This window comes from Aquarana catesbeiana, linkage group LG04 (genome assembly GCF_042186555.1).
Source record: "Aquarana catesbeiana isolate 2022-GZ linkage group LG04, ASM4218655v1, whole genome shotgun sequence".
Classification (NCBI taxonomy): domain Eukaryota; kingdom Metazoa; phylum Chordata; class Amphibia; order Anura; family Ranidae; genus Aquarana; species Aquarana catesbeiana.
Genome location: NC_133327.1, coordinates 319,817,337 through 319,841,497, shown reverse-complemented (window position 1 = coordinate 319,841,497; position 24,161 = coordinate 319,817,337). Strand labels below are relative to the sequence as shown.

General features: G+C 41.9%; 1 protein-coding gene across 1 annotated transcript in view; it reads left to right on the top strand.

Annotated features, from left to right (window-relative positions):
- Positions 1 to 20,717, top strand: part of ELOVL4 (ELOVL fatty acid elongase 4) — a 46,460-nt gene extending 25,743 nt beyond the window's left edge. The window contains exons 2-6 of the mRNA XM_073626850.1: positions 6,185 to 6,372; positions 10,253 to 10,333; positions 11,927 to 12,098; positions 16,829 to 16,956; positions 17,055 to 20,717. Of these exons, the coding sequence (XP_073482951.1) occupies positions 6,185 to 6,372; positions 10,253 to 10,333; positions 11,927 to 12,098; positions 16,829 to 16,956; positions 17,055 to 17,360 (875 nt within the window). The 3' untranslated portion in view covers positions 17,361 to 20,717. The remainder of the gene's footprint in view (positions 1 to 6,184; positions 6,373 to 10,252; positions 10,334 to 11,926; positions 12,099 to 16,828; positions 16,957 to 17,054) is intronic.
- The last annotated feature ends 3,444 nt before the right edge of the window (positions 20,718 to 24,161 follow it).

The following is a 24,161-nucleotide window of genomic DNA, read 5'->3' as shown; positions in this document are numbered from 1 at the left end:
TGTCCCTTACATAGATAACGCTTCCCTGAATACTGTAAAAAAACACTATTTATTTCACTGGCTATAAAGACCAACATAGAGCAAGCAATAGAATTGTTAATAAACACTGGCCAATTCTGCTACAAGACAATAAATTAGAGTGTTGCCAAAAAAACTAGTATTAGTATTTAGGATGGCCAGAAATATTAAGAATATTGTTGCACCAAGTGAACTAAAATCCCCAAACACTCAGATTAGAGACATGCCTACAATTCCAAATACTTAAGGCACATATTATTGCTAAAAAAAAAGTGTGGGGCATTTCAGATTCATCATTCATGATCAGAAGGTCTTTCAGGATTCTAATATCAAAACCTTTACAATTAAACTGTGTGTAGAACGGATTGCTTGTGTTTTATATGATGGCCCTGTGTCCCCTTTTTAATGATGTCCCTGTGAGTGCAGTTCATTTGATATATAATGATGTCCCTGTGAGTGCAGTTCATTTGAATTTTATTTTATTAAAATGTTTAACTGTGCTAGATTGTGCACTTCCCTGTTTTTTCTCTTTCCTTGTATCTGTTAACCACTTCAGCCCCGGAAGGATTTACCCCCTTCTTGACCAAGCCCTTTTTTGCGATATGGCACGTCGTTGCTTTAACTGACAATTGCGCGGTCGTACGACGTTGTACCCAAACAAAATTGAAAAAAAAAACAATATTTTTTACTTTTTGCTATAATATCCCCAAAAAAATATATAAAAAAAAATTCTTCCTCAGTTTAGGCCAATATGTATTCTTCTACATATTTTTGGTAAAAAAAAAACCCGCAATAAGCGTATATTAATTGGTTTGCGCAAAAGTTATCGCGTCTACAAAATAGGGGATAGATTTATGGCATTTTTATTATTATTATTTTTTTATTAGTAATGACGGCTATCTGCGTTTTTTTTTATCATGACTGCGACATTGCGGTGGACAGATTGGACATTTTTGACACTATTTTGGGACCATTGGCATTTATACAGCTATGCGTGCTATAAAAATGCACTGATTACTGTGTAAATGTCACTGGCAGGGAAGGGGTTAAACACTAAGGGGTGATCAAGGGGTTAAGTGTGTTCCCTCAGCGTGTTCTAACTGTAGGGGGGATGGGCTCACTAGAACATGACAGAGATCACTGGGAGCAGTAAATGCGTTGTTTACATAGGCATCTCCCGTTCTGCCTCTCCGTGTCACGATCGCGGGCCAGTGGACATAGAGTCCGCGGGGCACGCGACCGCTAGGCGCCGATGATGCATTGACGTACCGGTACGTCGTTCTGCGCACCCGTGCCACTTTGCCGACATATATTGGCGTAAGCCGGTCGGCAAGTAGTTAATAATGATTGGGTACTTTTGGTACATGTCATTTACTATTTTATAGCAAGCCTATGTTGCCATATGCATGCTTTTGACGTATTTGTACTTTGCATTTGCTAAGCATTTGAGTCATATCATTGGGTAAGTGGAGCCTCAGAAACATGTATGCAACTTAATATTATCCTAACCAGTGGAAATGGGAAGGAATTACCTTACATATACATGCGGGTTGTAATATTATACAGCGGTTTAGTGCACTAGTGCAGAGAACATTTAGGTGACGTGTTTTGGCAGACACTGGGTTTTCTTTGAATTGTAATACTGTCATGGAAATGGTTTATGCACTTTATATCTTTCTGTTATTCCTGCCTTGCCCATTGGTATTTCCAACTATCCAGGATATATTATTGGGCCGTGAGGAATTGCCGTATTTATCGGCAAATATCACGCATAGACTTATAACACGCACCTTCATTTTAGGAGGGAAGTTTCAGGAAAAAAACCTCAAATTTTAAATAAAGAACTTTGAAGCAAAATAAGGGTCAGTGTCCATCAATGCAGCCTCACCATTGCCCATCAATGCAGCTTGATCAATGCCCATCTACAGCCTCACCATTGCCCATCAATGCAGCTTGATCAATGCCCATCTACAGCCTCACCATTGCCCATCAATGCAGCTTGATCAATTCCCATCTACAGCCTCACCATTGCCCATCAATGCAGCTTGATCAATGCCCATCTACAGCCTCACCATTGCCCATCAATGCAGCTTGATCAATTGCCATCTACAGCCTCACCATTGCCCATCAATGCAGCTTGATCAATGCCCATCTACAGCCTCACCATTGCCCATCAATGCAGCTTGATCAATGCCCATCTACAGCCTCACCATTGCCCATCAATGCAGCTTGATCAATTCCCATCTACAGCCTCACCATTGCCCATCAATGCAGCTTGATCAATGCCCATCTACAGCCTCACCATTGCCCATCAATGCAGCCTGATCAATGCCCATCTACAACCTCACCATTGACCATCAATGCAGCTCGATCAATGCCCATCTGCAGCCTGATCAATGCCCATATGCAGCCTCACCGTTGCCATGAATGCAGCCTGATCAATGCCCATCTGCAATCTCACCTCAGATTACTGCTGTCTCAGAGGGGACAGGGAGGGGACGGGACGAGCGCCATCAGATTAAATACAGTGAGAATCTCCTGTTTACTCGGCGGCCGGGACTTCCTATTACAAAGGCCGCTGAGTAAACAGATTCTCGCTGTATGTAATCTGGCAACGCTCGTCCCGCCCCCCTCCCCGTTCCCTCCTAGGCAGCGCAAATTGCAGTATCGGCGTATAACATGCACACACTATTTGCACCCGATTTTTCAGGGTGAAAAAGTACGTGTTATACGCCAATAAATACAGTAATTGCTTAGCATTCATTGGATTTCAATTTATCATATCTCTGCTTTATAACACACATGCATAGTGCTTTGATTTAACAAAATGAATGTACATGGCATTGTTACATCAGATGTGCATCTGTGGAACGTATCCAGTACGTCCGTTGTTTTCCTAGGAGGTGAAATACAATATAGTGCACTGAACTCCAATATCCTTATTTAGGACTAATTGTTGTATAAGCTATAACAGCAAAATATTGAAAGTACATCCTTGTACACTGATCTCTCTTAGGGGGTTCTCAGTGTCCATGAATTTTGACCCCTATGTGTACTGATTGTTACAATGTAAATTTATGCATACGTGGTTAGCAGTAATTTGATTAGAAATAACTCTAATCTTAGAGTCTCCATATTGGCACATAACAGCAATGGATAAAATAAGGTCAGGTATGTTTGGAGGGAGCACATTCCCCTTTTAAGGTGTAGGGAGACACTAGAAGCCCCGCTGAAACTGCCCATTGTGTCCCTACACCATTTGCAATTAATAAATAGTGTTTAAACTAAGGTGCACATGGAAGGGCTTTAAATGGCACAAACAAAAAAAAATTCGCAGCACACTTACTAGCTAGCCAGCAAAAAAAGGAAAAAAACTGGCTGCTCTACGCCTGTGGGGAGGAAGAAGAGGAAGGCTTTGTCAGGCGCAGAGCTACTTCCTGCACAGCATGTATAGCACACATGAAGAACCTACCTGATAGTTTGGAGGGAATTGGAGGCTTTGGCTATAGGGGGAATAAATATGTTGTACTTTTGGACCGGTGTGGACCCAAAATAAAAAGACTGTATGGAGGAGGCCAGCAACTAAACAGAAGCTGTTGCTCACACACAAAGGTAGTCCTAAAAAGGATTGTTGGGTCTTTGAACTGTGATTGAAGAGAGGCTGACAGGCTGCCAATCACATCTATTCAGAAATGTTTTCATTACCCCTACTTGCTTCCCTGCTCCTTATTGCTTCTACCTTGTTTATTCTTATGCTGCTAGTGATGAGACTGACTTTTGCTTTTCTTGACGGTCTCATCATCGGCCTTTTTATTCAGGGTAGGGAGATCAGTAAACATGACTCTCAGGATAACCAATCTCCTACTCAGTGTAATTGAACCTGGAAGTGGGAAGTGGTCAGTCATTAGAACCTCCTCCTGGTTTACGGTCATTGCTGAAACAGTTAATAGAAGAGAAGGAGGTGAACGAGGATTCTGCGCCTTGTTTTTTTTTTTTTTTGTTTTTTTTTCTCCAGCAGAAAGTATAGAGACATTTAGGTGCCTAGATCTGTCATGAATAAACTATCACCAGGGGCAATGTCACCACTTTGCATGAAAACGGAATTGTGGCATTGCCGGCTCTTGCTATAATATTCACATAAAAAATGCGCACTGTGGCACTTACCTCTAGATTTTCCTTTCTCCAGTCTTGACAGCACCACAATCCCAGTTGTAGCTGCTTTCTCTGGCACTGCTATCTTCTCCTCCACTACTTCCTGGTCCAGTGTCTTCTCTTTTCGGCCACTTGACAGTCACTGTTGATGTAACTCCTGCTGTTGCGTGCTGTTACACTGTTCTGGCACCCTGCCCAGAATGGGGCAAGCTGCTGGACTGCATGTGCTAAAGGCAGTATACCCTAGAACAAGATTACGAAGAGCAAGGGAAAAAGCTTTACCTCCTAGAATTTTATTTATTTTTTTTTTACATTTAAATCAGTCTTTCTCAATCTTTTTTCTGAGAGGAACCCTTGAAATTCAGGTCTGAGGGAACCCATAATAAAAATAATTGGAGGTTAATGAAAAAAAGCACCTTAAATGGGTGGCTAGTGGAAAGAATGAAACCCTTACAGACTGTTAAAAATATTACCGACATTGTACAGTTGGCTCTGGAACTCTGCAGGCACCATAAGGGAGGTCAATTAGTCACAGCTCAAGGATTAGTATATTTTAGTATAACAGTAGAAGAAGAAGTAAGGCCGCGTACACACGAGCAGACTTTTCGGCAACAAAAGTCCGACGGCCATTCCGGCGGACTTTCGTTGGACTTTTGACGGACTTCCGACGGACTTTTGAACGAACGCACTTGCCTACACACGATCACACCAAAGTCCGACGGATTCGTACGTGATGACGTATGACCAGACTAAAATAAGGAAGTTGATAGCCAGTAGCCAATAGCTGCCCTAGCATGGGTTTTCGTCTGTCAGACTAGCATACAGACGAGCGGATTTTTCGACTGGACTCGAGTCCGTCGGAAAGATTTGAAGCATGTTTCAAATCTAAAGTCCGTCAGATTTTTGACTGGAAAAGTCCGCTGAAGGTCCGATGAAGCCCACACACGATCGGATTGTCCGCCGGACTCGGTCTGTCGGACCAGTCCGGTCGAAAAGTCCGCTCGTGTGTATGCTGCATAAGGGTTTTTAGCATACATCACTTATTTACAGTTTCATGTACTTACTATTTTTTTTTTTTAACCAAAATGCTTTTATTGAAAAGGATGCCAATGTACAGCGTATGGTTAGAAATCAATCAATATGTCTAATGTATTGAAAAGCATCATATGATGTACATATCAGGAATGGTACATAAGGTAAGTCATAAGTTAAATGTATATAACAAGACTATATTTTTTTGCAGCAGTTTACTACCACTTTAAGGGAATCCCTTGAGCACCCCCAGGTCCATTGGAAGATTTGCCCTTTTATTACTTTTCTTGGGTCAACCCAAAATTTGGGATTTTCATTTTCAATGATTATGATAAACCAGACAAATAGAGAGGGTGAATCTCCCTAAGGGGGTCTCACAAAGCAATAAAACCTGACAGGTGTTCTGACTCCTCTCCACTCTTTCCAAAGTTTAAAAAAAAATAAAAAGGTTTGCCTTTTTACACTTTAAAGTTGCAATGTGCTATTGAGAAATTGACAAAAAAATGTAAAAATGGTCTGTCCCATGAAGCCCAAAACAATGGTCAAATGTGTTGTAAATTTAAAGTGACTCTGCTAGGATAAAAGTATGTGGGCTGCCAATGCTGGCCTCTCCTTTGAGAATGCTAATTCTGTGGCTATCATGCAGATGTTTCTATTACAATTCTTGACCTGGAACAAATACAGAGATAAGGAATTCTGACACTTTTTTCACACTTGTTTACAGTGGGCTTGTTCCAGTCTTTTTTACTCAAAAGTATTGAAGACAGAGCCAGGCAACTGATCTTCAAAAATAAAAACAGCAATGGCAGTGCCCATATTTTTTTTTTCATAAGAGTCACTTTAAACAGTCCATGATGCTACCACAGCTGGTACCAATCACCTGTAAGTGACTGGTACAAATTGCAAAGTTCTTAAAATTCTATTTTTTTTAATTTGATGATATAATGAATGTTTACTAATGCATTTTTTTTCCCCTAAACAGATAAACGTGTTGAAAAATGGCCCCTGATGCAATCTCCACTGCCAACACTGACAATCAGCACTCTCTATCTGCTGATTGTATGGCTGGGCCCCAGATTCATGAAGAATCGAGAACCTTTCCAATTACGCTACTTCTTGATTGCCTACAACTTTGGGATGGTTATCCTGAACTTCTTTATATTTAAAGAGGTTTGATTATTTCATGTGTTACATTTTAAGACCAGTGCTTCTATAGTTTTCCCCCATACAGTGCCCCCATGTAGGTCTAGTGCTCCTATCCGTTTCTTTATAACTATATGTATTTTTATGACTAGCTGGATATGTTAGAAGATTAGCCAGCATAATGTCTGCAGCTCCTAAACTAGATACAATAAAAAAATTCTTCATTTTTTTCCAGTAATGGTATGATGAAAAGCAAAGTCTGTATACAAAAATACACTGTAACTGTTTACATGTTATATTGTATAGGATATATATTATATTGTAGAAGAACCACTGCCTTGCTAGCAGCCATGGCATCTAAAGACTGGTCAGTATTGCTAGTGGTTGAGACAGGTCCATTTAGCCATTGGAAAGTGACAAAGGTTCTTGAAGTCATGGCAGTGGGACATTCGCTATGCTAATTGGTCCCGAGATATCTGCTACACAATCTTGCTGCTTAGTCAAGGTCAGCTGTCTCAATGACAGATGAATAAGGGCATTGTATTGGCAGTTTTATGCTTTTGGGATACTATAAAAGAGTAATGTATCCCTTTATAAAAAAAAATAGCTTTTTAAATGTATTGTGCCTTTGCAAGGTCCCATACGTTACTCTGGCCCAGTTGTGTACAGGGGTGAATTTAGAGCCAGAAAGTCCAAAGAACTTTTCCATGAACTTGTTTTACTTACCTGCTCTGTTGCAGTGGATTTGCACAGAGCAGCCCGGATCCTCCTCTTCTTGGGTCCCTCTTTGGTGCACCTGGATCCTCCCTCCTGTCTTGTGCCCCTACAGCAAACAGCTTGCTATGGGGGCAACTGAGCAGAGTCACAGCTACTTGTGTTCATTCAGACACGGAGCCGCAGTCTGCCCCCCCCCTTTCTCCTGATTGGCTAGTCGACTTTGACAGCAGCAGGAGCCAATGGCACCGCTGCTGTGTCCAAGCCAAACAGGAGGGTGATTCTCAGATGGGCGAGACACTTGTGGACATTGCTGGACAGAGATTGGGCTCAGGTAGGTATTAGGGGGGCCAAGGAGGGCTGCTGCACACAGAAGACTTTTTATCCTAATCCTATCCTAATGAGCCCAATTCGATCCAGCAACGTGCATGAGAGCAGTGGCTCTCACCATGGTCTCCCTCTTTATTGGGCAGATCGATAGCAGCGGCAGCCTTTGGCTCCAGCTGCTGTCACTGAAATGCTGTGATGAGGGAAAAGGGGGCAGGGTCGAGTCGTCTGGTCTGTGTCTATAGACGCATAATGGGTGGCTCAAGTGTGAGCATGCAAGCATGCCCCCACGGAAAGTGGCTTTGCATGGGAGTACTTCTCAAGGAGGAGGGGCCTGGAGTGCCGGTGGGAGACCTGAGAAAACGAGGAATAGGGGCTGCTCTGTGCAGAACCATTGCACAGAGCAGGTAAGTATAATATGTTTTTGAGAGAGCCCGCTGGCTGTTAAAAACAAAAAAAAAAAAAATCTGTTATCCCTTAGGATTCACACTACAGCGTTTTGAATCACGGGCAGATCTGCCCGCGTTTTGACAGCGCCGAGGTGTGAATGATAAAACGCGGGACTCGCATTCGAGATGCCATTCATTTGAATGACACCTCAAATCTCGGTGCGGGTCTGCCGTGTTTGTCGCTCGACAAAACATCACAGGACGCATATCGCCCAAAAATAGTTCAAGAGTTATTTTTTGGCGACATGCGTCCCATGATGCGGGTTCCCCGCAATTGCGGCGTGTTTTATCGCGCAACGATCCCGGCAGACCCGCACCGCGATATGAGGTGTCATTCAAATGATTCAAAATGCTGTAGTGTGAATGCAGCCTTAGTATTAAAATGCTAGACTGACTAACATGGTACACCCATATTCAGGGTATAACATGTTACTGATGCAGCTGCCACCGCACCTGCTGTCACAATTTAAAAAAGTAAATGGGAGAACTACAACTACCCCCAGCCATTGTGGCTTGTAATTCTTAATGAACTACCAGGGCGCTGATGAGTGCTGTACGTAGTTCATTTATCTTCCTGTCATTTAGTAAATTCCTGAAGCTACACTGACATCTGCAGGAGCCTGAGTTTGCACCTGTGATCTGCTAATTGCTGGTGCAATGCTTTACAGACTCCTAATAAAAAAATAATAAATGCACTTTTTTTTTTTACCTGCAAAAAGATGTGCATTTATTATATTTTTTACAAAGGTGAACTCATTTTTTAAGGAGTGTTGGTAGGTAAGCTACTGTGCATGTAGCTTCTACATTTGATAATATATAGTGCCTCTTTATTCATCCAGTTTTGTTGGTGATACTCGTATTTGTGATAACTTGCTGAACCACAGTGGATAAAGCATGCCAGCTTTCCTGTGTATTAGGTCTGAAATGGATTAAGCTGTGACCACCCAGCTGCATCCTGTCCTGCAATTCTGAACAGAGAAGCTGTCCATACATCAGTATTTTAAAAGACCACAATCTGTGCAACAGGCCTTGCATTTTGTTTCTTCATTTAAATGGTCCCTCCACCCATATTGGATACTTTATTATGGGTGCAGTCTTTAATGGCATGCTACATCAGTCCCTGTCTTCTTTAGTTGCTTGCATATTTCAACAGCCAGATCTCTTTGTCATAATTCCTGGTGGTATCCCCATCTACCTTTTTGTGTATTTCAACATCTGTTGCATTCTGCATAATGTTAAGGCTAGATTCACACACACACGCAGCATTTTACTGGACAGGCTAGTGTTAGTGTTGGTTCCGATACACTGAAATGTGCATCGCACTGTTCCCTATTACACTGCTTACTCTTTTTTCACTTTATTTGAAGTGTCACATAGTGACACTTTATGTTGCTGCACATTAGCGTGGTGCGTTGCACTGCTGTGTGGTGATATGCGGTACCCTCCATTGCACAGTGGAAAAATGAAGACATGCTGCATTTTCACGCTTCACCGCCCATCATACCAGCATTGAGGTGTTAATGGGGCACATAGTAAACAGTGTTTTTTTTTATGTGCCCTAGAGATGATCTGCGTTTTTTATTCAGTACAGAAAATGCAGGTCACTGCACATAGTGTGAATGAGCCCTAAATAATTCGAAGTTCCAGCAGAGATAGCAGGATACCTCATAATCAACACATCAGATATGTAGACCCAAAAAAAAAAAAGCGGAGATCTCACCAAAAGAGTCCCCAAGAAATATATTAAATTGTTAGAGTATTGTTAATAAAATTGTTTTTTTTTTATCATTTTGCTATTGTTATATTATTTTATTTCCCTCTTTTTATATTTCAAATAGTCATTCTGTATATATTTGTCTATTGGACATAACTTTCTTGCCTTGGGGCCCTTTCACGTGGGCTTATCCGTTTATGGATTCCGCTTTGCTCAGCAGGGATCGATCCGCTGATTCCCGCTGAGCAGGTGGATAACAGGTCCGTCTTCGCTCACTGTGCGGAGACAGACTTGTCAGAGACTTGTCTGTTTTCATCCAATCGGATTCTCCAGACAGATGGAAGGATAGAAAACAGGGTTTCCATCCGTCTGGATTTAACAGATGGGATCAGATCAGATCGGATATCGGTGGATGTCAGCGGACATGTCATCCGCTGACATCTGCCGCTCAATAGGAGTTAATGGAGGCTCCGATCGCCTCCGCCTGAAAAACTGACAGGCGGATCTAATCGGATAGCCCGTGTGAAAGGGCTCTTGCGATTGCTCTTATAAATAGTGGTGTGCAGAATACAGACTCACAGTAAGGAGCTAGCCATCCATTCACTGGCTACAGCAAACTGTTGTGGGTCACTACATTCAGCACTTGTCTTTGCACTGACTCATAGGATGTCTGAATGTGAATCTTTTTTTTTTTATTTTGCAGCTTTTTTTAGGAGCAAGAGCAGCAGGATACAGTTACCTCTGTCAATCTGTAGATTATTCTGATGATGAGAATGAAGTCAGAGTAAGTATTATATTTGATTAATGTCTCAGAACATTGTGTGATGATAATTTTTGTTTATGCCATAATAGTTGTTCTCTATGGCAACTTTTGTAGATCTGCATGGCCATATTATAATATCAGGTTTACACATTTTATGAAGTGAAAAATGCGATTATTATAACAAATGTATGTTGTAGAACATTTGGAAAAAGAACACCTGGAAGGCCGCACTCTGCTTTAATCTCCTTTATTGGGTCCAAATATTAAAATGACAATCCATACAGCAAATGGTAGTGAAAAGATGGATCAGCTAATGCGTTTCACACCTTTCCTGGTGGTTAACCATAGGTGGAATAATGGACAAACACACAGGTGTATATATATATACGTGAATAGCTGAATGCAATCAATCTGGAAATTGAAAACACTTGTGTGTAGCCAAAACATAAACAGGTGATTTATCATTCCAAAAGGAACCCTGATCACCTGTTTAGCCTTAGATAATAAAACATCCTAAGCAGAATTATCTTGCATAACTTAAAAACAAAACAGATACTAAAAGATATATTACACCTTAAAGTGTTTGTAAACCCTTTACCGCCACTTTAACCTACAGGTAAGCCTAGATTAAGGCTTACCTGTAGGTGCTTGAAATATCCCCTGCACAGTCTAGGACAGGAATATGCAATTAGCGGACTTCCAGCTGTTGCAAAACTACAAGTCCCATCATGCCTCTGCCTCTGGGTGTCATGCTTGTGGCTGTCAGAGTTTTGCTATGCCTCATGGGACTTGTAGTTCTGCAACAGCTGGAGGTCCGCTAATTGCATATCCCTGGTCTAGGAGATATTTGCAAATCGCCGTAGGGCAATTTCTTCTGCGCATGCGCCGGAGTTAGAAAGGGCACACAGTGCCGTTTCTAGTTCGGGTCATGCCGTTAAAGGCGGCTCCCGCGCACATGCGCGGGAGTGACGTCACGCGACTCTGGCCAGTCACAGATCCGGAGTTCACTCCCCTGGAAGGAAGAGGGGTGAAAAATGGACGCTCGCTACTAGTGAGGAAAACAGGGACATCGCGGGCTTCTGCAGGTAAGTGTCACATAATGGGCTACTATGCAATGCATTTTTTTTTTAAATGCCCAAGTTTACTACCTCTTTAATAAATAAATAAATGTGTAATTTGTGATTGTTATATCTGACAAAAATTGCTATCCATGCATCTTTGATATGAGCTACTGCGTGTCTGAAATAAAAAATGTGCAGTCCAGTAGTGGTTTAGCCTTAATCCTGCAAGTATTCTGTATAGTAGAACATGTACAATACTCATTTATGGGTAGGTAGATCTAGAAACTGAGTTGTGGAGCTCTTAAAATCTATATATACTTTTGTGACATACTATGAGGTCCACATTGTAGACAGAGAGTGGGCCTTTTCTCAAATGCCTACACGTATGATTATTGCCTGTTATGGCCACCATTGTACTGTACCCTTCCTGTACCCTTCTTTTAAAATTCAATAAAACTTATATTTGAAAAAAAATCTATATTTAAATTGCATATTTATAATTTGGATTTCATGTGTTCTTCTCGCTCACTATTCTCCATGTTACTTGTTACAGGTTGCTTCTGCTCTATGGTGGTACTATGTCTCTAAAGGTGTGGAGTACTTTGACACAGTATTTTTTATACTAAGGAAGAAATTCAATCAAATTAGTTTCCTCCATGTGTATCACCATTGTACAATGTTTACCTTATGGTGGATCGGAATCAAGTGGGTTGCTGGAGGACAATGTATGTATCACTGTAATCTTGGTAGCCTCATATAATATCATTGTTTGCAAATGTTTGTCCTATTCTGTCCCACACAATACTGCTACTTCCTGATATTTTATTTATGGATGCTGGCAGTAGAATCAGTATAATTTTGTTCCTTTGGGACTCCATTGCTCTACTGCAAAACCATCCCCACTACTGTCTTTTCCATGATGTAAAATAATTCAAACTGTGGGAGTGTGGTCCTGGAAGCTAAGAACTTGTGCAAAAATGTCGTTCCTGAGAACCTTAACAAATGTAAGGAGCCAGTGTGTGATTCTACCTGCTTGATTTCGCCCTAATTTCAATGCTGCTTTTCAGTAGTTTGGCGCTAAAACTAGATGTGTTTTTTCATCTTGGAAAATGAAATAAATGTAAAAGGTACATAGGAGACTTTGACAGTACAACTTGTAATCAAGTCTTATTGTTTTTAGAGAAGAGGAACATTTCAGAGGTTTAATAAAGAAGTCTGTTATGCCCAAGCTTGCACTTTAATTTGTTGAGTCAGTTAAGCCAGTGCTGCAACTGATATCTTCAGTACTTTTTGAGTCACTGGCCTGCACTAAGAACACAGTAAGTGTGGTCAGAACGACTGATTTTCCTACTTGTCAGTGACTCGGCTCGACTGGAGGATCTGCATGGAAGACAGGCAACTCACATTTTCAGAAAGAAAGCAGCATTGGAAACCAATGGGGTTGATTTACTAAAGGTAAATAGACTGTGCACTTTGCAAGTGCAATTGCACTCATTTCCCTCAGAGCTTAGTGAATGTGATGACGCTTCACCGATTTCCACTATATAATTATATGCACACAAACATGCTGTTCTTTATTTTCCTTGTATCTGAATGGGTATTCTTTACAAAGTGAAGCTTCACCGCATTTACTAAGCTCTGTGGAAAATGCACCCTTTATTTGCCTTTAGTAAATCAACCTCATATATCTCTTGTGATAGGTTTTCTTTACCTCCAAATGTTCTTTCCATGGTACAGTACTTTATCGTTTCAGTTGGATTACTCCCACCAGGAGAAGACAATGGCCTGGCAGGAGGCATTACCGTGTTGATGCGGGAAACGACTGGATTTCTTTCCCGTGGTTGCAGGAAAGAAATTTGCTCAGTGTATGGTCGGCCTAAGGCTAAGTCAGCAGGGGTTGTAATAGATGGAGCCTTTGGATGTGAAATGGCACGGCCCGCTTATCCAAAACCTAAATCTGTTACCTGTGACCACTACAGATAATTATATAACGCTGTCAATTTATATAACGCTTTACATATTTATTATACATTCAGATCAGTTCCTGCCCTCAAGGAGCTCTCAATCTACAGGCTAAAGCTTAATCTAAAGACTTGCGTGTTTCCACCCAGCTTTGTATGTTCCCGTTCCTGTTGTGTTCCCCATAATACAGCGTTCCTGTTGTGTTCCCCATAATACAGAAACGTCCCCTGTATCACAGTTCCAGCCAGTGTACAGACAGATGTCTCGCAATTAGAGACCTAGGAGATATAACAAGCCATTTAGGTTTTTCTCCACAGCATCTATCAAAAACGGAATTATTAATTTTTCCTTCATTCATTGGAGTACACAGCACAGTTGTAGTTTGTAAGAAATCACAGTGTAGATACTTTTTTTTTTTTTTTTTACCCTTTTCCCTTTTTTATTTATTTTGTGGAGTGATGTACAGCTCCTGCTCCCCATTTTTAATGAGTGGCATGACAACAGGGCTGAATTACACAGAGCTGTGATGTCAATCACTGACTTTCATTTTTCCCTCATTGTTGGTGGAGGAGATAGTTCTCTCCTAACTGCTGCAGCAGCCACTTAACACGGAGAAGAAACCAGAGCTGATGATTTTGGCATATATTTTTTATTTAGAATGCTGAGATACAGAGGTCTAGCCGGGGCTGCCTTTTTACAATGCAAATCAAGCAAGCGGAGGGCAATTTCCTTCAGATGGCTTAGGTCTGGATAAAAATGACCTCAGGCAAAAATTAAGGCCTGGGTCTCAAAGCTACCTTTACTTTGTAAAGAAAAAAGAATGGAGCTTTGCATACAAGGCTGCTAGCTCCGAAACCCGCCTTGATAAAGTGATGGCTACTAGGAAGGTGATGTTCAATGACAAAATCTGCAAAGAAATCTCCCAGATAGGTTTGAAAGGGGGCTTCTGGAGAATCAAAAATACAAAGCTCAAATCTTAGCTCAAGGGGAGGAGCAATGTGACCACTTGTACAATAGTATGAACTAAGTAACGGTTAGCCATTTCCTGCTGAAGAATAGAATAGAATAACCAAGGCTTATTCTTCAATGGTACTCAGTGCTGGACACTGATCTACCTGTAAATAAAAGAAGCTAATGACCTGACCAACTTCAAAGGTATGGCAATTGTACCCCTGAGACTTACATCAGTGAAAACAGGCCCTCTTGGTAGAGTGGGAAACCCTGTGAGGTGGTTTATGGGCTTGAAGCATGGTGGAATTGACTGCTTCAAAGAGGCCCCAGTCTCTCTCTTTTTCTCTTTCCCCCTCCCTCTCCTTCCACCTTTCCCTCCCTCTCATTTCATCTTTCCCTCCCCTGCCTTTTCCCTCCCCTTCCTTTTCCCTCCCTCTCCTTTTCCCTCGCTCTCTTCTCCCCTCCTTTACCACCCTCCCCTCCTTTACCTCCCTCCTTCTCCTCTCTCCTTTCTCCTTTCCCCTTTCTCCTTTCCCCTTTCCCCTTTCCCTCTCCTTTCCCCTTTCCCTCTCCTTTCCCCTTTCCCTCTCATTTCTCCTTTCCCCTTTCCCTCTCCTTTCTCCTTTCCCCTCTCCCTCTTCCTCTCCTTTCCCCTTTCCCTCTCCTTTGTCCTTTCCCTCTCCTTTGTCCTTTCCCTCTCCTTTGTCCTTTCCCTCTCCTTTGCCCTTTCCCTCTCCTTTGCCCTTTCCCTCTCCTTTGCCCTTTCCCTCTCCTTTGCCCTTTCCCTCTCCTTTGCCCTTTCCCTCTCCCTCTCCTTTGCCCTTTCCCTCTCCTTTGCCCTTTCCCTCTCCTTTCTCCTTTGCCCTTTCCCTCTCCTTTCTCCTTTGCCCTTTCCCTCTCCTTTCTCCTTTCCCTCTCCTTTCTCCTTTCCCCTTTCCCTCTCCTTTCTCCTTTCCCCTTTCCCTCTCCTTTCTCCTTTCCCCTTTCCCTCTCCTTTCCCCTTTACCTCTCCTTTCTCCTCTCCCCTTTCCCTCTCCTTTCTCCTTTCCCCTTTCCCTCTCCTTTCCCCTTTCCCTCTCCTTTCTCCTTTCCCCTTTCCCTCTCCTTTCTCCTTTCCCCTTTCCCTCTCCTTTCTCCTTTCCCCTTTCCCTCTCCTCTCTCCTTTCTCCTTTCTCCTTTCCCTCTCCTTTCTACTTTCTCCTTTCCCTCTCCTTTCTCCTTTCCCCTTTACCTCTCCTTTCTCCTCTCCCCTTTCCCTCTCCTTTCCCCTTTCCCTCTCCTTTCCCCTTTCCCTCTCCTTTCTCCTTTCCCCTTTCCCTCTCCTTTCTCCTTTCCCCTTTCCCTCTCCTTTCTCCTTTCCCCTTTCCCTCTCCTTTCTCCTTTCCCCTTTCCCTCTCCTCTCTCCTTTCTCCTTTCTCCTTTCCCTCTCCTTTCTACTTTCTCCTTTCCCTCTCCTTTCTTCTTTCTCCTTTCCCTCTCCTTTCTCCTTTCCCTCTCCTTTCTCCTTTCTCCTTTCTCCTTTCCCCTTTCCCTCTCCTTTCTCCTTTGCTCTTTCCCTCTCCTTTCTCCTTTGCCCTTTCCCTCTCCTTTCTCCTTTGCCCTTTCCCATTCCTTTCTCCTTTGCCCTTTCCCTCTCCTTTCTCCTTTGCCCTTTCCCTCTCCTTTCTCCTTTGCCCTTTCCCTCTCCTTTCTCCTTTGCCCTTTCCCTCTCCTTTCTCCTTTCCCCTTTCCCCTTTCCCTCTCCTTTCTCCTTTCTCCTTTCCCCTTTCCCTCTCCTTTCTCCTCTCCCCTTTCCCTCTCCTTTCTCCTTTCCCCTTTCCCCTTTCCCTCTCCTTTCCCCTTTCCCTCTCCTTTCCCCTTTCCCTCTCCTTTCCCCTTTCCCTCTCCTTTCTCCTTTCCCCTTTCCCTCTCCTTTCCCCTTTCCCTCTCCTTTCTCCTTTCTCCTTTCCCCTTTCCCTCTCCTTTCTCCTTTCCCCTTTCCCTCCCCTTTCCCTCTCCTTTCTCCTTTCCCCTTTCCCTCTCCTTTCTCCTTTCCCCTTTCCCTCTCCTTTCTCCTTTCCCCTTTCCCTCTCCTTTCCCCTTTCCCTCTCCTTTCCCCTTTCCCTCTCCTTTCCCCTTTCCCTCTCCTTTCCCCTTTCCCTCCCCTTTCCCTCTCCTTTCCCCTTTCCCTCTCCTTTCCCTCTCCTTTCCCTCTCCTTTCCCTCTCCTTTCCCTCCCCTTTCCCTCTCCTTTCCCTCTCCTTTCCCTCTCCTTTCCCTCCCCTTTCCCTCCCCTTTCCCTCTCCTTTCCCTCTCCTTTCCCTCTCCCTTTCCCCTTTCCCCTTTCCCTCTCCCTCTCCTTTCTCCTTCCCCCTTTCTGGGCTTCAACAGATGCCCAAACAGAATTACTATGCTGTGTGCTCCAATTAACTTTACTCCAATTTTGTGTTTTTGCTGTTTTAAGAAGCACTGCATATTTGAAGTTTCAGAATTGATATTTCTTGACTTAACTCAAACTGACTTTTTTTTTTCATTAACTATGTACATTGTCTGTTACCTTACAGCCTTTTTTGGTGCACATATGAACGCCTTGATTCACGTAGTGATGTACTTGTATTATGGGTTAGCAGCTTGTGGACCTCATCTCCAGAAATATCTCTGGTGGAAGCGATACTTGACAATTTTACAATTGGTAAATTGCACCTTTTTTTTGGGGTTTGGGTTGTGATAAGAATGTTCATCTTCATAGAATACTGTTATAATCTTTTATGGTTTCTTTTCGGATTGTAGGTCCAGTTCCACGTCACTATTGGCCACACTGCACTCTCTCTGTACACTGATTGCCCCTTTCCAAAATGGATGCACTGGGCTCTAATTGTATATGCCATCACCTTCATAGTTCTCTTTGCTAACTTCTACTATCGGACATACAATGAGCCCAAAGGATCAGCACGAAGTGGAAAACCTGTCCAAAATGGGAAAGCGATTACAAATGGTGGGGCATATGCCAATGGTGTAGTGCATAAAGTGGATAACCACAAATCTGGTGTAGAGACTGGACGGAAAAAGAGAAAGGGAAAATCAAAGCGGGAGTAGATGACCAGCTTCATGCCTTATACTGCCTGGTGATGTGGATCCACCATGACGGGGTGAAGCACCCCCTTCAAGGAGTCATTTTGATTATATTTATCCTGTTTGAGCAAAAGGTTTAAAAGCTCTTTAGGTACAATACTTGACTGCAGGCATTATTTCTTTATCTATAACGGAGCTTGAACTGATCTCAATTTATTCTTTCCAGTGCACAAGCTAGTAATGCTATTTTTAATCTGTTTCTCTGGAGGGAGGAATGACAGTTTCTGTTGGCTTGTGCACAGCAAGCGAGTTCCTGCTGAATAATATGTTGCAGTAGCAAAGAGGATTCTATAACCTGTAATTCAGATGATTAAGGGGGAGGCACAAATCGCTGCTAGCAAAATAAACCAAGGGATCTCTCCATTCTCTTATAGTTAAGCATGTCAAAATATTATGGCACATTCTCTTTGTTTAGCTGAGAAAATGATGCTATTAGGTTTAATTGCTCGCAGAATCCGAAAAGAAACATGAGGGTGGAGTTTCTCTGGAAGAGCTAGTAGTGTGTGAAAGCCATACGCAAGCTTGTTTTTATGTCATGTTTATGTATATCCAAGGTACCATTTTTATTTTGTAGTTTAGGATTTGCAGCTGATGTAACAAGAAAGGAACTAGTTGCAAAATACATCTAACTAGAGAGTGTCTCTTTCTTTCTTTCTTTCTTTCTTTCTTTCTTTCTTTCTTTCTTTCTTTCTTTCTTTCTTTCTGTCTCTGTCTCTTTCTTTCGTTCCGTCTATTTCTCTCTCTTTCTTTCGTTACGTCTCTTTTTCTCTCTTTCTTTCGTTCCGTCTCTTTTTCTCTCTTTCTTTCGTTCCGTCTCTTTTCATTCTTGCTTTTTTTTTTTTTTTTCTTCATATGACATTCAGAGATTGTATGTGAGGAAATGTTGGTATACCTCTAATATTCCTTGTACTGCTGTTCCCTTATAATAACTATTAGCCAGTTTAAAAGCTATCTTCCCTAGTTCACTAGCCATTAGAACAAAGATGCTGAAGGTTATATGAAAGAGAGCTCATAACCCATACACACATAATTAAGGCAAGTTTCCCTTGATAATATTTACTGTACATTTTTCTATCAAGTTGTGTTTACTTTACATTTCTATGCACCTTTTAGGACTCTTCTATTTTCTGAGGCATGGTTGCCCTGCCTGCTTTTTTTTTTTTTTATTGCTGGTTGTGAGGGGCGTCCTGTAGTCAAGTGTACCTGGGCTACAATTTGTCCATTTTGTTACAACAGAAACACAATGCCTAACTTGGAGCAATCAGATAAAGAGGCTGATTTAATAAATTCCAATTTCTGCTGCTCTAAAGTAGCGTTGCAACAGAATAAAAGCTACCACTGTCCACTTCCTAGAATTATAGGTTTGTTGTGAGTAAATTTCTGTCTCCTCTCAATTGCTAAATCTTTTGCAGTGCAAGTGTTCAAGTTGGCTGGCCAGGATTGCAGGTGCAGAATGCCCAAAAAGAGCAAAGAGCTCTGATCCATTTGCAAAGAGCAAAGGTCACTTGAGTCACCCATTGTAAGGTTGGCCACACACACGCATAGACTTTTTCTGTTCAGCTTACAAGCTGAATATGAAAGAAATGTAATAGATTCCTTCACCCATATTATACAGGGTGGATGAACAGATCTCCACCTGTGGCTATTGCCTTCTAATAGGTGGTGCTCCATCTGAGTGGACGCGGACACTGATCGGCCAGCAATTTTCCACCTGGCTCCTTTGATCTTTCAATTGAAGGATGTAAGGCAGGAGTGACCCATAAGACGTATGTTAGGAAGACGTCACCCATAAGACGTATTTTACCCAGTTCATTAGAAACTGTTCAAAATTTGATCAGCATATGCTCAGTCCTAACAGCCTGTCATAAAGAACATAGCTCCAAACCTCCTCAGGTAGTACATAAAGGGAAATCCTTTACTTTTTGGAAAAATTGTGCTGCCATTGCCAACTTCACCATTTTGGCATGTTTTGGATGAGGTCAGCGATGACAGCCTGTATAATTTTCCAAGTACAGTTTCTCTTAAACTAAATATTTTACACTAATTTTTTTATTTACTTAACACCAAAACCATAAGAAAATTGTAGACCCAAAATCATATAAGGAATGATGATTGTTAAATAAGGTGTATATTTTAGTGAAATGTTTGGTCACATGTGTTGTAAAGGGGGGAGTTTAGTATCATGGGCCTGTAGTGCAGTCCCACAATGTTATTGCATTGCCATGTTGGTGATTGTGCTGGCATGCACATAATCTAGTTCACATATTGCATGAATGTTACTGAATGATGGCCAAGTGTAAAGCAGACAGCATAGCAGGAGTATTGTTTTTTTATGTGTTGGTGTGGGCATTATTGGACATCATTACTGGCCAATCCAAAGACTGTGTTATAAGTTGAAATGCATTATGAAATGTGAGAATGTCATACATCGTTCCTCAGACATGCAGCGAGTTTGCTGCTGCCGGTACAAGAGATTACTCCTTTTATTGATAGTCTTTAATAAATTGCTTTCAGCCAGATGATGGTTGCTTTCTTTTAAATGGGTGATTCCTGCTTAACTTAAACTTAAAAATGACAAGCCTACCACCTTGTAATGTGGTACACAAAATAAGATCAATTCACGAAGCTAAAACAAGGAAACATTTTTTTGTGTTTTAAAATTACAGTCCACTAATGAAATAATATGGCTAAAATAAAAACTCATTCTTTTTTTTTATTATTTTTTTTTTTAACAAAAGCTTAGTGGGTTGAGCTTAATGCATCCATTTGTATCGTTATCTGTTCCAGTATGAGCCTTTTTAAAACTATAAGTTACTAACCAAATCAGATACATGGGTAGGTGAGACACACCTTGATGATCAGCGAGGGTTTTGTACAGAACAACCCTAGGACTGAAAGCAGAGAAAAATGCTATTTGGTTAAGCAGTTTGCCCTTTCTCATGCAAGAAGTATGGAAGCCATGGAAAAGGAATTATTTCCAGTAAGGATCTGATAATAAAACTTTAATGTTTTTCATTACCGATCGCCTCAAATAAGCTAGAAACCCCCTTTTTAGCAGAGATGTAATACTTAATAGTTTATTAAGAAGCTACGCATAATGTGAGTCTAGTATTTCAATTTATGTGTTGTCTTTTTTCTAATGTTTGGTTTGTTGGTGACAGGTCAGCATTTAAGTAAATTTATGAAAATACCATGACAGTTTAGTTGATTCAGTTATTGTCCTGTATGAAATATTGTTACTTGTGTCTCCTTGATAAGTGCTATGTTAATTTTGATGCTTATGCTGGTTATATATTTTAAATGTGTTCCAGTGAATGTAAAGTCAATGTGCAATCCTCTATTATTTCATGTGTGCCCTCACATTAAACTTCTAATCTGCAGCAGGTGAGAGATGTACAGGATGGATGATACCATTTTATCATATACTGACACTTGGCCTAGAGTAGGCTTTTCATTTCAGCTAGCCATAGTGTTTACCAGATAGTGTTGGTTACCAAACATCTTCCTCTGTATGAGTTTCTGGTTTTGTTGTATTTCCCCAATGTTTTAACTTTTTTTTTAAATCAGCAGTTATGTTTTCAACTTTCAATATTGAATCCAGTTCACTGACTAATACATGGCTTTATTATTGAGAAACTGCTCAGCCAATTGACAGGAAACTGGTAAAGTAAAAAACTTGATTCACTTGTAATTTTAAAGCGGGACTTTACTCCTAACACCTTGATAAAAAATAAAGTTCTTTAGCAAGAAACATACAGTCCACATGAATAATTATGCTACCAAAATTAGTGTACTGTAAATTGCCTTCAGCATTGTTCCTGTTTCTTCTTGCTGGTGGCTGCCATTTTGCTAAAGCCCAGAGCCCCTGAACAGCAGTAAAATAAAGCGAAACTAAATCCATCTCTTTAACAATTTCAAAAAAGTTACATTGCTGGAATTGCTAACTGACAACATTTGCTTGTTTCTTCAACCAAACAATTGCTGGTGTTATAACTTATCGCATGTGGTGCACCATGGCAGTTGCAGATCAAACAGAGGTAGCTTCCTGGGCTGTAAAGTATAGGAGGATTGAATTCCTCTTTAAGGCTGTCAGCAGATCGGCCTCTACAAACTTGGTAGTGCCTAAAAATGGAGAGCGACTGAGCATGTGCAGAGCAGAGTGAGGCAGTGTATTACTAGATTTTATACAATATAGGCACTTATTTTTAATGTTTAAATAGCTATACATGCAAAAGGGGCCAACCTGAAGTGATCTAGCAGGACTTAATTTTTCTGACTAAAGTTCCACTTTAGGATAGGTTCACATATGAGCCACATGCGGCTCACAGCAGGGATCCAGTGCATCCTGGTTCACCGTTTCAAGTCCGATTTCAGCCCAAATTTTGGGCTGAGTTTAGACCTGAAATGGACCAAAAGACGCACAGTGTTTTTGTGCAAATCATACCAGACCAGCTACGGAGATATGTGAACTGACTCCAGAGAGAGCCAGTCAAAATCTCCAGCTATTGCGAATTAGATGCGGGGAACATACATCTAATTCGCAGTGGTGTGAACCCAGCCTCAAAGTGTAAGTTCACCTTTACAGAAAACCTGTAAGGTGAACTTACACTGGATCCTGTCCCCAACCCCTCCGGTTCCGCTAACCTTGAGTCCAGCAATTGTTCGTTCTGACAGCTCATATCGCCGTTGTACCGGTCCGGGGATTTGAAATCCCCGTGGCTTTCTCTCCTCTTCTGCAGTGACAGGACGGGCTACGTGGGATCTAATTGGGCCCATGTGACGGCACTGACCAATTAGAATGCTCCTAAACGTATCTCCTGATGAGGTAGGTTTTGGAGATAAGGCAAGGGGTTTTCTAAGCCCCGGACTAGTGAGGCGGTGACCTGGTGTGTCAGTGCAGGTGATCGCCGCTCCCCAGGTCAGAGGGACCGGGGGGGGGGGAATGGGGTCCTATGTAAATTCACCTTACAGATTTTTCTGTAAAGGTGAACTTAACCTTAAAGTATAAGCTCTTTCTGTGCAAGACATGAAAGGTGTTACTATTCTTGTAAGGTGACTTCAGTCAATGTAACCTCAATTTTCCTTTTTTTTCATATGGAAATCATTTCTGCTGTTTTGTTTTTGTAAGATTATAGCAATACACAGCACAAATTGTACATTTAATGCGATGTATTCATTTTCTGCCTGTGGATAAGCTAGATAAACATTGCATAAAAGTAAAGTACGTATTTTATTTATTATTAAATTATTTACTGTTTTTTGATAACCATACTGTCTGATGGAATGCTAAAATGTATTTAAAGGGTTTTGAATAAAAGCACCGTTTTATGGGCATAAGTCACTAACTTAAGCTGGCCAAACTTCACCTGCTGGACTGAATGCGAAAAAATTAACTAATGTCCCCATCCACACTAAATGCTAAATTTCCTGCTGATGGCCAATGTATTCTGACAGTAGGCGTCTGAGGCTGCCAAAATACCTGAACAGTTGCTACATCTTTTTGGCTGCAGTCACTGTTCGGCTGATTTTTCATTTGACATTTGTCAGGCCAGCATGACCACCCGCTGTTGGAATTTTGTTTCAAGATGGCATGAGTTTTTTAGTTAAACAAAATGACAGGCACACATCACCTGTGTTTATATTTTGTTTATCAGTCAGGAATGAAAATTTGATGTTCTCCACTTTTAATTGATAAAGTAGTACCACCTTGTCTAGTCATAAAGAACATGCTGGGGGTGGGGCGATACATGTTGGTGTTGTGGTCTGGATGAACCGAGCTGAGGCAGCTTTTACCCACTAACCAGTCGGGCCAGGTGAGGTGTGCGGCGGCCGGGCTATCGATTCCTATTTCTGCAGTGATTTTTAGACTTTTTATATTCCAACTTCCAAATCCAGGTGTGAATGTGACTATATACAAAAAGAATGGAATAATACAGCGCTCTTAGGTTACAACAAACTTATGTAAAGTCAAGAAGCAATGTGACAGTAGTATATGGATAGTGTTTTGCCACTGTATGGAGAACAGTGACACTACACAATAGTTAAAAATGATATAAAAACAATAGGAGTTAAAAGCAATTAGAATATCAAATGCAAATAAAGTCTATCTGTCCACAGAGGGCTGCCAGTTCGGAGTAAGAATGAACAAGAACTCTGGATTGGAAAAACGAAAAAAGAACAGCGCCCTCTAAGTGCAGTATACAGGATGGTTTAATCGATAAAAACATGGTATAAAAAAAACTCACAAAGGTGAAGAAACAAAAGGCATGATAGATCATCCGCTCCCGATGGCCGGGTGAAAGTGGGTGAGGTCCGTGGGATGTGGCTATGTCTCCTGGAAGGGATCCTAAGCCGGTCACACCGCTGGTTTACTGTGCTGCCGGTGAATAGGAGAGAGGATCGGTGGATGACACTGCTCGTTGTGGTGGACGTCACTTCCGGGTCGGGACAGCAGGAGGTGCTCGCGTTCGGGACATGCATGTCCCTTTCTCAGGTTTGGATCAAAGCCTTGGTTCCAAGCCCGAGGAAGGGACACGCATGTCCCGAATGCGAGCACCTCCCGCTGACCCGACCCGGAAGTGACGTCCACCACAGCGAGCAGTGTCATCCACCGATCCTCTCTCCTATTCACCGGCAGTTCAGTGAACCAGCGGTGTGACCGGCATAGGATCCGATCCAGGAGACATAGCCACTGCCACATCCCACGGACTTCCCCCACTTTCACCCGGCCATCGGGAGCGGATGATCTATCATGCCTTTTGTTTC